We start from the raw sequence: 14,705 nt of genomic DNA, 5'->3' as shown, positions 1-14,705 counted from the left end.
TTCCAAGAATTCCTCCCCTTCTATTAATATCCAAATACATGTAGGAACAACGTCACGGAGCCCTGTCTTCATCATCTCAAGCTTAGACGAAGAAAAAGGGAATTGTCCTTGCATCTTGACCTCATGATAACGTTTTCAAAGTTTGGCAGGCGATTAAAAGAACAGTGGATCCCAAAGTCCAGGCCCAGGCTTATTTTTGTACTGAAAGCTCTAACTAGCAATTCCCAGCAAATGCAGAGAGGTCCTAAAACTGGCCTGATTCTGTTTGAATAGCTGTTTGCTATGGCTTGTTATGCGTGAAGAACATAGAAGTACAGCTCTACCAACCATTCATATCGTCACAACCCCTGTTATTCTTAAAGGCTTGAGTTTTATAGCTCAAAATTTAGTCTGCCCAAACACAAAGACCCAATATAAAGCATGTAAATAATATTTTTAAGTACCACAAGGTAAAACAGTCCATTAACTGATGCAATACACTCTGATACAGCAATGGGGCATACTGGTATACTATGAAGTCAAGATCTAGCCTTGGTTTTCTCACTTATAAGAATAGAATGACAAACATTATTGATACTATGTACAGGGCTATTATTAATTGGAGCATACACATGAAACAGTACATGGGGATTTATGAAATGTTTATAAATATAATAAAGCCATGGATTCCTAGGAAAGAGCAAGTTTTAGACCTAAACTTTTCTTGAACAATGCCGTTAAGACTGACTCCAATAGACAGTTCCTACAGCAGTGCAAATCCTAAGGTTTTGGCCTACAATAAACTAAATGAAGACATCTTGTTATGCTCTTGTTGTTTTAATAATTCCTCCCCACTACCCCCCGCCAAAAAAAAAAAAAAGACAAGCACCATTATTATGGTATACACGAAGGTCTCCTTGACTCCAAGAAATAAAAGTAGTCAGCTAATTTATAGTAAGTTTATATTCTTTCAGTACTTCATTTTAAGTTAGATTTCCATCTATCAGAGCCCCAGAGGAATTCAATTAATTCTCAAACACTTCTCCTACGTAGATTAGTAGTGAGCTCTGATTAGTGTTACATTAGCAAATGCAAATCATTGTCTGGATAAGGCAGGGAATTGAAAATCTAAACAAATATTTGGAAAGGATCACCCCAAAAAGTGAAAGAATTTTGTAGGTCTAGACTCCCACCAGAAACATCACAATCAATAGCTACTGAAGAAGCATTTCGTGGCACCAGAACTTGGAAAGCCAGCGGTTTCTTTTTGTTTGGTTGGTTGGTTGATTTATTTCACAGAGTTGGTTGAAAATCTTTCTAAATATGTCACATTGAAAACAGGTCTCACAGACTTGAAACACACTGCTATTTAACTTCAGCTTCCAATCTGGTGTTAATGTTTTTAGGGGGGCAAGCCACCACCCTTTCTAAAATCTTTTTCATCTTTCTACACAACTTGTTATGTTGGGTTGTATGAATATATGCATTAGATCTTAGAGCTTCTAGAGAACACAGTCCTCTCTCAATATCACCACATTGCAAAGGACATGTGAGAGAGAACTTACCTGGACAGTGTTTTTGCCAGAGTGGGTTAAGGGATTTGCTGGAAGGAGGCTTTCATTCCAGGTAAAACCTCCTTACCGAGGAGTGTCGAAATAAAAGAGGAATCTCAGCATGACTTTCAGGATATAAACATTAGCCTAATAGTTGTTGAATTTTTGTTTTCTCTTCAAAATATTAAGTCCCAAGTTCTTAAAGCATTTGGTGATACAGTATTGATCCCAGGTGCCTAGGAGTTTTCAGGCAGAATTTTTGTACTTTTATTCCTGGGAAGTGCAACCATTGGTCAGTAGCTACTCATTCCTAATGATGATGATGATGATGATGATGATGATGATGATGATGATAATTTATTCAAACTTGAACAGTATGGCTAAAAACAATTTATTATGTAATAACTGATTAAAATTTATATTACAGTGTTGGATGGGCTTAATTCCCTTGCTGTAGATATGAGTCCATGTCCGTCGCCTCTGTCCTCATTTTCATGTTCAGACCCATTTGTTATCTTTGACAAGAGGGAAATGGTACAATGCCCAATTGATGCATCTTCTGAGTCATTAACCCAGCTTCTCCATTTTGAATTGTCTTGAAAAAAAGTTTTCTGTATGTTGGTACCTGAGCGAAGCCTATAGATAGACGCCTTTTTATCAATTCTTTAATGTTGCTAACTGCAAAGTTACAATTTTAAAAGTGGGCTTTTCCTGTGTTTTAAGACAGATTTATTATTGGCTCAGAAACAAATTCTGTGGGCATATAGATGTGCTGCTTTCCAGTGGCTGTAACCTGAGGATTTTATTTAAACTGTCCTTTGAATCTACAGTAATTTGATGTCACGGAGGAATAGGATCTTTATCAACAAAGGGCTGCCAGAACCCCAACTGTTTCTCAAGTAGCTGTAATAGATGAATAATGTTACAACCAACTGTGCATTTCACTTTTTGCTCGAAAAGCTTTTCACTAATGCTGAGGGTATTCATATCCATGTGTTCATCTCGGAGCCCAGTAGTTTCCATCTGACTTTCATTAGTTTTCTTGAGAGGATCAGTTTTACAACTGGAATCAGAAAAGCAGTCAAAGTAATTGCAAGTGGCAATCAGTGAAATATAACAATTTTAGCTTCGGAACATGGGTTCCAATATAAAGAAAACATTTTTTTTTTCCATAATTCCAGGACCCATATTTCCCCAGGGTAAAAGGGGACCAGGTACAGCTCCTAATGCTACCTCCCTTATCGTGGTGAGATCCCTGTAAAGTGCTTGTTCCTCTCCAGGGAGAAGCAACTCGTTACGTCCCAATTAAATCTATTCTCTTTTTGACTCTGACGATTTGAAAATACTTTATTAAATTAGAGATGAAATCCATATCTCTGTAGTTAGATCTTTGAGAACTGAAAAACTTGGGTCTCAAAAGAATAAACCTGAACCTCTCTTCAGGTACTCATTCCCAACCCCTACCTTTTCCTTTGTCACATTGTATTATATAGTCCTTTCTCATGTGGAATAGCTTTGATTTCCTTAATCATTCATGCCACTACCTTGGAAGAAGCTCAGACTTGTCTATATTTCTCTTAAAGGCACCATCCTGAAGGAAAATTAGACTTTGAATTAGAATATCTGCCTTAAATTACAGTTCTACTACTTATTATGTGTTGGAACTGGGACAGATTATTTACTCTTTTTGTCACTAGAGCTAGCGAAGGTGAATAAAACAGATATGGTATAGAGGTCAGATAGGCAATAAGCAAGTTAACAAACAAATACACTATAATTACAAGGTGTAATGAGTAATATAAAGAATTGCCAAGGGAGTTCTGAGGTCCCGGGATATGAAAGGCAGGCCTCCTGAGATGAAGGCTGAGCGTTTTATGATGAGAAGGAGACAGTGTGTGCTAGGATACGGATGACACTAAGGTAGGAAATCATTGTTTTCTAACAACTGAAACACAGTCGGGAGTTTAGCAGTTTAGAAGGCAAGTGGAACGGCATAGCTTTATAGCCATTACTGAGAGTTTGATCTTATTTGAAGTGTAAGGGGAAGCCACTGTTGGGTTTGAAGAGAATTTACAGTGTATGAAATATGTGGTTTTTTTTTAAATTGCTCTCATGCTACATGGAGAACAGACTGCAGAGGATAAAAGTAAGAGTGTGACAGTCAATTAGGCGGTAACAGTCGCGATCCAAAGAGAGGTTCATGTGATACAACAACCCTGTGAGGTTTAAACGACAGCAATACTCTACAGAGGTTAAGACTCAATCATAGCTGACTGTCTACCTATAATTAAACCTGACTCCACCAACTTGAGCAAGTTTTTCAATCTCTGTGCATCTCAGTTTGCTCCTTTCTGAAAGAAAGATCATCATAGGACTTACTTTATAGAGTTGCTGTGAGGATTAAATGAGTTCCCTGTTAGCTAAAGTTGCAAAGAATATTTCACTATTATGATATGCTCCACCCTGCATTGCATTTTTCAGACTCAGGCATTATTTTATTTAGTTTTTGTCTGGGAATGAGGAAGGAAAATGTGACCAGATAATTGTTTATCCTCCTTTCCGAGCTGTCTATTGCTGATGCAATGGAGAAAACAGACAATGTGTGAGAGAACGCATTCTGTGGACAATCAGTTGTGTTCTTCTTTCTTTGGTAGTCCACCTAATCATTTTATAAAGTCCAAGCATTTCTTTAACCATGTAAGACCTGCTTTTAATCTTGCTTAAAACCCAAATTCTAATATATCACTGTGACTCTAGCACAGTATAGAACAATAATATAGCAATGCCATTAGGCTGTGCCCCAGGCTGTTTCCTCTTGTGATATGTTCACCTAGTTAAATCACACTCCTTGTTTTACAGGCATCCCAGGAAGTGACTATGTGAATGCCAACTACATAGATGGCTACAGAAAACAAAATGCCTATATCGCAACGCAGGGCTCTCTCCCTGAAACATTTGGGGACTTTTGGAGAATGATATGGGAGCAACGGAGTGCCACAGTTGTTATGATGACAAAACTAGAAGAACGATCCAGGGTAAGAATAAGTATCTGCCTCTTCCCTCTCAAAATCTTCCCGCAGATAGTCCTTATGTTGCATACTTTATTCTGTTCGTAATCTAACCTTAGGTTCTGACGTTCTAACAACATTAATTGTGAATGGGTATCAGCAACTCTGATTAAACCATTCTTCTGAATATTTTCAAAAATGAAATTCTCTCATGTTACAAAGTACATGATTGCTAAAAGAAAAATAATGTAGTACTCAAAGTAGACAACTTGGTTAGAGAAAATATATATTAGCTAAAACCAATTCTTTCTAAAACTCACATTGAACAAGAACACACAGACTTTGGAGGAGAATTCCACCAATACGTACTTACCAGTATTTTCATCTGTTTTCTTTCTCACAATCTGCAGTGTAAGATCTAAAATTCTATGACATAGGCTCTTTTTTAAATGTTTCAAATGAGCATAAATTAAGTCAGGGAAGGCTGAAAAACAATATGGGTTAATACAAGGCTGAGAAAATACATAAATGTGTGGAGGGCACGTTGCTAGTTTAGCCTTCTCCAAAATGAATTGATTCTAATAATGGAGTCATTGCTTACTAAGGTCCAAGAAAGCAATTTTATTCATCATATGGGTCCAATATTGTGGGTTCATAGCACATTAGTTAAATGGTGTTTATTGCAAAACTAAAACATAACGGGTAAACCATATTCCCAAGCAAATATGCATACATTGTAGTCATCGGATAAAAATCAATCTTTAACCATAAGAATTTAATGAAGGAGTCTCTGAAAAATCACTGAAGACAGCACACACTGTCACTGAAGAATGGGACATTTAGGGCAGAATTTGAAGCCACTGGTGAGAGGTCTCTTATTGTGGTCTCAGAAGCCTCAAAAAGGACTTTTAGAAGGCAGCAAAAGTCCAACTCCCCATATGTTGTGTGACAGTTGAGGCTTTTTAAATGGTCTTCTAAGCTCAATTCATGGCAGTTTCTCTTAGCCCAGGTGTGTATATAAGGGAAGAGTAGAAAGCTCTCCCAGAGGATTCATAAGGGAAAAGCTCAGACTTAGGAAAATACAAAAAACCCCCGCTTTCAGCTTATACATAAGGAAGTGAGAAATCAAAAGATATGGTTCACAACTGGTTTAGCAAAACTGAAAAAGGAATCAGATCTTTTTTAAACACGTGAATTCTACAGAAATATTGAAATATAATACTATCTGAAATGAATTTAGGCATAAACTGTTTATGACCTAAAACAAATATCTGTCATATTTTACATGCATACTCCATTCAAAAGATATAATTGGTTCTATTATTGATTTGTACTCAAGGTAACACTTACATAAATAAGCCTTTTCTTTAAAAACAACTCCCCACCCGATGACTCTTGAATATACCTGTTAATAATTACAGCAATGTTTAACATATATATTAGATGTAGTGATGTTTCACAACAACCCTGTGAGATAAACACTACTATGATTTCCACTTTACATACGAGTAAATTAAGGCCAGAACATTCCACAAGGTCACCCAAGGTCATTCAGCTACCAAAGTCAGAGTTAGGAACTGAAGACAGTCTTCTTCAGAACACATGTGCTTCACCACCAGGCCTACAGCCTGCTAATACTTCTGTGACGCTGCGACAGCTGAACTATTATATTATGGCATGCATGTAAATCCAGCCTACCCGGACCACTCTGCCTGGAGATACCGGCTGGTAACAAGCAGTCATTTGCAAAAGCTGTTTTCAGTAAAACACACATTTTATCTTGACACTGCAGGCCTTCATTAACCAAGCACAGAAACTTGTTTTGAAATAACCAAATGAAATTCTGCCCCTTTTCTCCCTAATTGCTTCTAATAATAAAGTTAGTTCTAGCTGGCCCCACTGCCACTGCAACATCTGATGGTAATGAACAGTTCCTGGAGGAAGGCATTGTGACTTAAATACCCACCGTTTATCTTTATGTTGCAGGCTACCTTTCCCCTCCACACCTCAGACAGAGGAACTTATTTGGAAGTTGCTACATGAACCTCTGTTTGCTCCCTTCATTAATTACTCTTTGCTCTTGCAAGTTAGCTTTCTCTTTGTTAAATGACCTAAAGGAGGCCAATTAAAATGCTGTCCTGTGATTTTTATTCTGTAATGATTCAGCCTGTACCTTTTGATGACCTCCATAAGCCAATTTGAGGAGTCTCAACCATTATCAATCTGACCATACAAATGATCCCTGGTCCCCCAAGGCCCAAAAGTCCTTTGTTCCCCAGTCTGGAACACTTGAGAATAAAGGACCAAATGCAACAGAGAGATCTAACAAAACACTAGTCCCCCAAATTATCTCACCTAATTTTCCTCCTTCACATCCACCCATGTTCCCTGTTCCCTTTCTCTCAGGGAGGAAGGGCAAGGCATTCTCAAATAAGAACTTGGATTGAGTTTTGCTATAAAAAAAATGTTATAAGTATTGGTTAGCTGTTAGCAAAATGTATAGTTCCATCCGTGAGGAACTCTGTGGGTTACGTGGGCTGCCCTGGGTACTCAGAGCATTCTCAATTGCCAGCAGCCAACTTCAAAGCAGACATTTGAACTTGCTTGGCTTTAGTTAGGAATTGCCTGTAGTCTCCCTCATAAAGGGAGGTGGTCCCAGTAGTTTAAATATATCACCTTCCAAGGGCTTAAGCCTAAAATTTCACTATTTTGATTAAGGCTCAGGTTCTTAAAATAATATTCACCCCCCTTGGTATATGGGGAAAAAATGTGTGTGTGTGTGTGTGTGTGTGTGTGTGTGTGTGTGTGTGTGTGTAAACACTGTGTGTATTAGAAGTATGTAGTTAGGAGTACACGTTGACTGGACATTTAGGGTGGGAAAGAGAGAAGAAAGGGAAAGAGAAGAGAAGATAACATGATATTACACAAGACTGTGTGGGGGCAGCACCATCAGAGAGAAGGGAAGCTTCATGACATAGTTCCAAGTAGGGGTGCCTTGCAGTCAAAGTCTGGGTTTAGATTCCGACTCTAGTGGTTACTAACTATGTAACAACGAGCAAGTTACTGGATCCCCTGAAGTCTCATTTCCCCTTTTTGGCTTACATGGAAGGATTATTGAGGGTATTGACTGAGATAAGGAATGTGACAAGGTGGCTCAATGAGTCTCAACTATTACTGTTTGGTTTGAGATCAAGAAAGTGTAGGCTTTACCATTAAACTTCACTTTCCCCTAAAGTTGTCTTCCAAATAATTCAATTTTTGTTCCCAGTGAAATGAGTTTGTCCCTCTGTGGATGACAGTGAATCCTGACCAAATTCACAGAGTCACTGCACATGACGAATCCTGCCCACTGTTTCCAGTGTAGCACACCCATGAATTATGGTCAAAAGGAGAATGGACACTCTGATGCAGGAACTTGTTAATCAGTCTGTAAATAGACCTTGGCTATTTTGGCTGCTACTTTCATTGCAGCCATATCGTGAGGCAATACAATATGAAAGTAGTGAATGATATCAACATGAGTTATGCGTAGTAGTAATTGTTGCTAAAGATAATGTATTCTTCATACATGTTTATTTTTGGTTCAGTTTTGCATTCTCCCTCCCCAGTCTTACTTATTTGACAATGCTAGGGAATTCCTTAGCACCTACCTCCAGTTTTCCAGCTTTCTGGTTTGCCTAGACCTGGCTCACTCTTACATTGTCACTCTCTTGCTGTTGATAATGCAGCCGTGCCTGTCACCTTTGCTGAGTTAGAACAGCTCACTCACACAAAAGGCTGGGTTCATTAGCAGGTGTTAGAAATCTCAGTGGCCTTTTGTTAAAGAATTGACCATTCTTAGATTTGAATGACTAAAAAAGCCATTACACATATGAGGGATGACTTAGGACTTCAATGAGCCATTTGAAAGCTTAAGTTATTTGATTTTTTCAAATACCATCACTCCCCCTCACGTGTGGCCTCCAAAGAACCCCAAACCTGAGAAGACTGTTTGCACAGTGTATACATTCAGTTTTCAAACTCGAAGACAAAATGTGTACGTTGAATGTTTTCTATGTGTTTCATTCAAATATATAAAAAAACGAAACACAATATAAGGCTAAAATATGGAGATTTTGAAGGTAAAATATGATTGTTGCCTGAAATACACAGATCAATTTACAGCCTTGTAAACGGTACTGTCTGACATGAGATGCTGTTAGTGGGTTTTATTCCACAGTTTCCATCTTTTTTTGCCAAATCCTCTCAAGTTCTGCGTGGTTCATTGATTCTGTAGAAAATCATTCTCGTGCCCTAGAATGTGGTCTCTAATTGTTTCCATGTTTCATAACATGCCAATAAGCACATGAATTGGTTTGGGCAACCACATCGAGGGAAGAAAAAGTACGGAAAAAATGAAACACTGGTAGAAGAGTAAAATATGTACAGCTGGGATTTCCATTCCAAGGGTGTTATTTGTGGGCAACTGGGACCCATGGTTGGCAGCCTCTCTTGAAGAATTGGAGTATCCAAGATAGGATTTGCCAAAGTGATTCCTGGCCTAGGAAACTCTGTTATTTTATTGGTAATTGTCCCTTTTTTCCCCTTCATCTATCTGCTTTTGGCTATTTCTCCTCTACTTTGTTTCCCATCTTGAGGTACAAGACGGGGAATGTGTAAACCTCATACTACTCATACTCTTGAGCAGCCTTGATGATCGTTAGAAGCTGAAATGACTTAAGGAAGGTTCAGGGATATTTGGCTCTCACTAGTTCTCTCCTTTTCACTGACCTGCCTTCAACGACTATCCATAGTTGACACTCTCCGTTAATCCTGTTGTCTTACAAGCTTTATAGTGGGAGTTGATTCACTTAAAGAGCTATTATTGTGGCAGTACTTAGTGCTATAAGTGTCCAGGTCGGAGAGAGATTTTGACAGTCAGTAAATGGGACATGATTCATGATTTGGATTGTCATCCATTGTGAGCCACATTCATGTGTAGTGAAAGTATAGAGTTAGAAGTGAGGAGTTGTATACTTGGCTTCCAAACTATTTAAATTTCATTTTGTGTTTCCAAATGGATAATCATGCAAAGCAGTTGATGGCGTCCATTGCTAGAGCAGATCAAATGGTTTGTGCATTGTGACTTTTGTATACCTCAGGCCAGAGAATGGAAAAATTCCTGTTCCACTGAATTTTGCTTTTTGTGCTATGGAGGTTAGATGTGCTCTCGAGGCCAAAGGGACCAAGCTGGGTTAATGACACCATATTAATAGTTTGGGGAATTAATATACAGAATCTTGTGCTTTCGCCAGTCGAGGACTCTGTCCTAATGACCATGCTCCTCCTCCTATGTGCCCCTCAGTCTTTAAATGTCACCTTAATAAATTTGTCCCAACTGAGAGTGAAGGTGGGATAGAGACATATTCACAGCTAGTTCTGTGGCTAAGAGGGCAATTTCAGGCTAAAAAGCAGCAAAAAAGGATTCTGGTCGAACATGTTCTTGTCTTCCTATAAAACAAATCTTAAGATTCTTTTCAGATTGTGAGGTCCTTTTTGGTTAAATGTTGGCAGGATCCCACTGACGATTATAAATGGCAGGATTATTGTTTTCATTGCCATTATCGGTTTTGGAAGGCCACACCTTGGCCAGTGGCAGACTAATTCTCAGCCCTCTGGTTTATCAAGGTGTGGTAAGTTTAACAGCGAGCAAATGCTTTCTAAATGGCAGGTCTGTGTCCTCTTCCAAATAGAACTGGAAGCGCCAAAGGCCTTGAACATTTAATTTCTCAAACTGCAGCCTGAAGCACTGCCTATCTAAGGCGACAGAAACGGCTTTTTCCTTGAGCAACAGTAGGAACGGCAGTACAAACGTTGCCTTTGGAGTGTGCACATGATGTATGGGATTGTTTTTGAAAAGTGTTGGATACGTAATGTAAATAGGACACTGGCAACAAAAAGCATTGATGCTCATGTTGGCAACCTAAAGAATGGTTGGGTCCTTATCTAGCAAGTTCCATATTCTTGGTTTTCTCTTGTCCACAGACATAGTGGCAGATAAAAGAGAAAGAATCCCACCAATTTCTTACTGTTTGTTAGTTTCCCAGATTTTCTACCTTCTTTCCCCACCCCATCTCCTCTGTCTAGAATGGAAGCCTACAGATTCTGGCTCAAAACATTCCTATGAAAGTGAATTGGAGGCATCCCAGCCTAAGGAAAGATCTGGACTGGGAGAAGAAGATAAAACTTTGCTCCTGATGACTGTGCAAAGCCCCTCTCATTCTCTGAATTTATGTTTATAGCAATCCCTGGCTGGATCAGGTCATTTCTAAGGTTTTGGAGACTGTAGATAAATCTCTTATTCTCAGGCAAGGCTTATGTTCAGCTGGTTTGCATCAGTTTAGTTGTACTGATTGTGAAAATACTGTAATGCTGCATACTGGCTGGTCTACAGAAATGTCTTTTTGTTGAAACTTTAAGTCACCAAATGATATGGCTCAGTGGCAGTGATGCCAGCATGTTGCCGGGCCACAGGCAGACCCTGGGCATACCAGGGCTGAAGCAGAGGTAGCAGTAGGGCTATGTGGAGTACCCATCCACTGCCAGGAATGATCAGGGCCTAGGCACAAAGTCTATGGACCCGGCCCTGTGGCAGCAGCTCCCATCCAAGTGTTCCCCGGCCCCTGCAAAGCAGCGCTTCGTATACTTTTCCTGTGCTAACAACAAAGTGCCAGAAACTTGAGATTCAGGAACTCGATTTAATGGGGACATCATTGGGAAAGTTTAGTGCAGCCCCTGTGTTAATGTCTAGCAGACAACATTGTCTTTGTGTGCTCGGGCTGGTATAGCAGAACACCATAGAATGGGTGATTTATTAGCAACATAAATTTTTTTCTCACAGTTCCAGAAGCTGGGAAGTTTAAGATCAAGGCACTGGCATATTCAGTGTTTTGGTGACAATCAGCTTCTAGGTTCACAGACATCTGTCTTCTCAGTGTGTCTTCACATGATGGAAGGAGCAAGAGAGCTCTCTTGCGTCTCTGAGGCACTAATCCTAGGCTTTCACTTTTGACGTAACTTCCCAAAGGCCCTGTCTCCTAATATTGTCACGTAGTGGAGGGATTAGGTTTTAACACATGAATTGTAGGGAGACACAAACATTCAGTCTATAGCACACATAAAACCAAAGGGGATTATCATTTTTTAAATTAATAAATGGTTTGGAACGTGTTATATTGGTTCATGAACCAATAAGCAGTTTTATAATACGTAATTTGGTTTATTTAGAGAATAATACTTTTCAATTTTATAGTTTTATTTATGAAAAGCTATTACTTCACTGGTAGTCAAGAGTCTGTAATATCACTCCCATGTCAGGTATTCCATCACCCTTGATTTTCCACTAAATTGTGGTCAGCAAAGAATAATGAAAAGGGGAAATACATAAAACTGACAGTTTTGCCAGTTGGTTAAATATTATTTGAGTGCCGAAAATGATGCTATTGCTAAAAGAGATTAAAATCATTGAGATGATTTCTGTCCCTATTATGGAAAATCAAGTATTAAATCTGGTCTTAAAAACTTCCAAAAGATTACACTTGATCTTAGCCAAAAGGCTGAGAAGCCATGGGATACGAAAGACAGTTTGGGGAATATAATCAATAATGTTGTAAAGATTTTGTAGGGGGTCAGATGGGCACTTGTCTTATTAGGGAGACCACTTCATGGGTGGTGTAGATGCCTGACCACTGTCTGTACACCTGAAGTTGAAGCTGAACAATACTGAATGTCAACTATAGTTAGATAGATAGATAGATAGATAGATAGATAGATAGATAGATAGATAGATAGATGATAGATAGATTTATATTTATAGGATATGGAGTACATCACAGGGAATAGAGTTAATGGAATTGTAAAAGCTATATGCGATATCAGAGGGGTAGTAGGCTGGAGGAGGGGGGCTATCACTTTGTGAGGGGTGTAAATGTCTAAGTATTACACTGTTTTGTACACCCGAAACTAATTTTAAAAAAACCCTTCCAAATGAAGTACTATAACCTGTAGAAATAAACAGTTCAGCATATAATTTTTCTGTCCACTAAAATAGATCAAAATATTTATCTAAAACTTTATTTTATTGCATTCTCCCTTATTAAATAGGTATTGATAAGTGTGTATTAACATTTCCTTATTCACAATAACCACTGTGATTTGTGTTAGCCAATGTTGGCATGCTATCCCCTCCTGATGGGAGAATCCTCTGCCCACACTTATTAGACACTGATTTCCAGTCACTTTCAGCAACAGGATGATTTCCCATATATCATTTATTGTCTATTCTGCGTCCTTCTTTGGCAAAATAATCTGGGCTTAGGCAGGCTTTTCAAAATACCATGTGGCAAGTGTATTTGGTAACAGTGATGCTGGGACCCTTTGGAGGTCTTGGTTTATAACATTTGGAATTCGGATGCTTTGCCATTCTGCCATGCTCAATAAGTCTTTATTAAATTGAAATGAGAGGAGGTTTTATTTTCACCAATTTTAGGCCATTTAACAATAAGCCAACTTAGACCACAGTGTACTTGCTTATAACATTGGCTTTCAGTTGTTGAGTGCCTGTGACATGCCAGGCACTTGCAAGATAAGCCATGTGGGAACAAAAATGGAACCAGAAGGAATACATTTCCCCAAAACGTAGTCAGCAGACCTATAGGATCCTATCCTACAAGATATTTCCAAACACAAGTTTTTCTTTTGAACACTTTTAAATGTGTTTTATCACTCCATCAACTTGCTTTTGATGGTTTGTCATGAAAGACGTAAGATGAATTCATTCCATAACATACATTTAGCCATGGTCAACATGTTCTTTCCAAGATTATGGAGAAATGAAAGCTTACCATATAAGGGTAACTATTTTGTAAGAATAAATATAAATACCGCCCAGAAATTCAGCCAGAAATCTGAACTGTCTCATGCAGTTTAGGTCTCAAGAAGCGTTACTGGGTGATGCTTCGAAACTTAGGCTGAATAGCAGGTTCTGCTCCTCTCATTTCCCACCTCAGACTCTAATGTGGTCTCTCCTCCCAGCCAATAGAGGCCCAGGCAGATCAAGGGAGTTGTTTGGAATCTCACAACTACCTATTTGAAGAACCAGGAGATATAAAGGCACCTGCATATTTAGTCAATAAGGCTGATGGATTAGGGTCAGGGTCTGCATCTCATTTCACTTTGGTGTCCCTCACAGCTGCTGACATCTTGCCATCTGCCTAGAACGTCCTAAATACATATCTGTTGGGATGAATACATGTGCCTTTTTTCACATGTAGAATGATATTGGTAGCTTATAAGAACCACCACAAAAAATCAAGGACATAATCTAACTGATAATTAATAATAGCTCTGCCCATTGGATACCTGCCTGTACCAGCCATTGAGTTCAGCGTTTCAGGTGCATAACTGCAGAGCCTTACAATAGCCCTGTCATGTGGGAGATATTGTTCCCATTTTACAGATGAGGCTGCTGGGTTTTGGTCCTGGAAACAGAGAAGCAGCTTACTGGTCATCCAGTGATGCAGCCAGACTTTTCATGAATCAGTCCTGAAGGCCACTTGTAATCACATCAGAATCATATAAAAAAAGCAAAATCAGTATTCATATTCAGAAGCTCCTGCCTTCTAGTTCTTATATACTCAGAGGGGAGTCTCTAACACTGCTCAGCTCACACTCAGCTCTATGCATGAAGCCTAACAAGTACTAAGTAACTCTCTCTAGAATACCTTGTGAAATTTTCTCTCAGAGGAAAAAAGGTACGGTAGGGGCTATTGTCAAAGAAAACATTTCAAGAGGAAAGTAGAGCTAGTTCATTTGCATTAGCTAATTAGAAAAAAAATCATTTCCATTGTTCGCCTGTATCTTTTTTGTTTTCACGGCACTTCCGACTTGCTCTCTAATGATGAAATTAGATATTGTTTGTTTAGTGTACGGCTTAAAAGAATATTTGTCAGTAAATCTATGCCCTTAAATTTAGCCCTCAGATATCAGACGAAACCTGTACAGGCTACTCAGAGATGAGGTCGACCAAAGAAGTGGTGAGGTATTTACTAACGAAGGAAGACTGTATTGCTGTACCTGTTCAGATAAGCTCAGGGAAAGCTTCTAATCCCTCTCCTGAGACCATATG

At 38.9% G+C, this 14,705-nt stretch overlaps 1 protein-coding gene across 50 annotated transcripts in view; it reads left to right on the top strand.

Annotated features, from left to right (window-relative positions):
* PTPRD (protein tyrosine phosphatase receptor type D) overlaps positions 1–14,705 on the top strand; it is a 2,065,421-nt gene that overhangs the window by 2,000,801 nt on the left and 49,915 nt on the right. For all 50 annotated transcript variants that reach the window (XM_088793168.1, XM_074330438.2, XM_074330432.2 and 47 more), the window contains one exon: positions 4,392–4,567. In XM_088793168.1, the coding sequence (XP_088649294.1) occupies positions 4,392–4,567 (176 nt within the window). The remainder of the gene's footprint in view (positions 1–4,391; positions 4,568–14,705) is intronic.

The sequence above is a fragment of the Rhinolophus sinicus genome, chromosome 16 (genome assembly GCF_057876585.1).
Source record: "Rhinolophus sinicus isolate RSI-liver-muscle chromosome 16, RSI-T2T, whole genome shotgun sequence".
NCBI lineage: Eukaryota > Metazoa > Chordata > Mammalia > Chiroptera > Rhinolophidae > Rhinolophus > Rhinolophus sinicus.
Note: the sequence above shows the minus strand (reverse complement) of the source record. Positions and strands in the feature narration are given on the sequence as shown.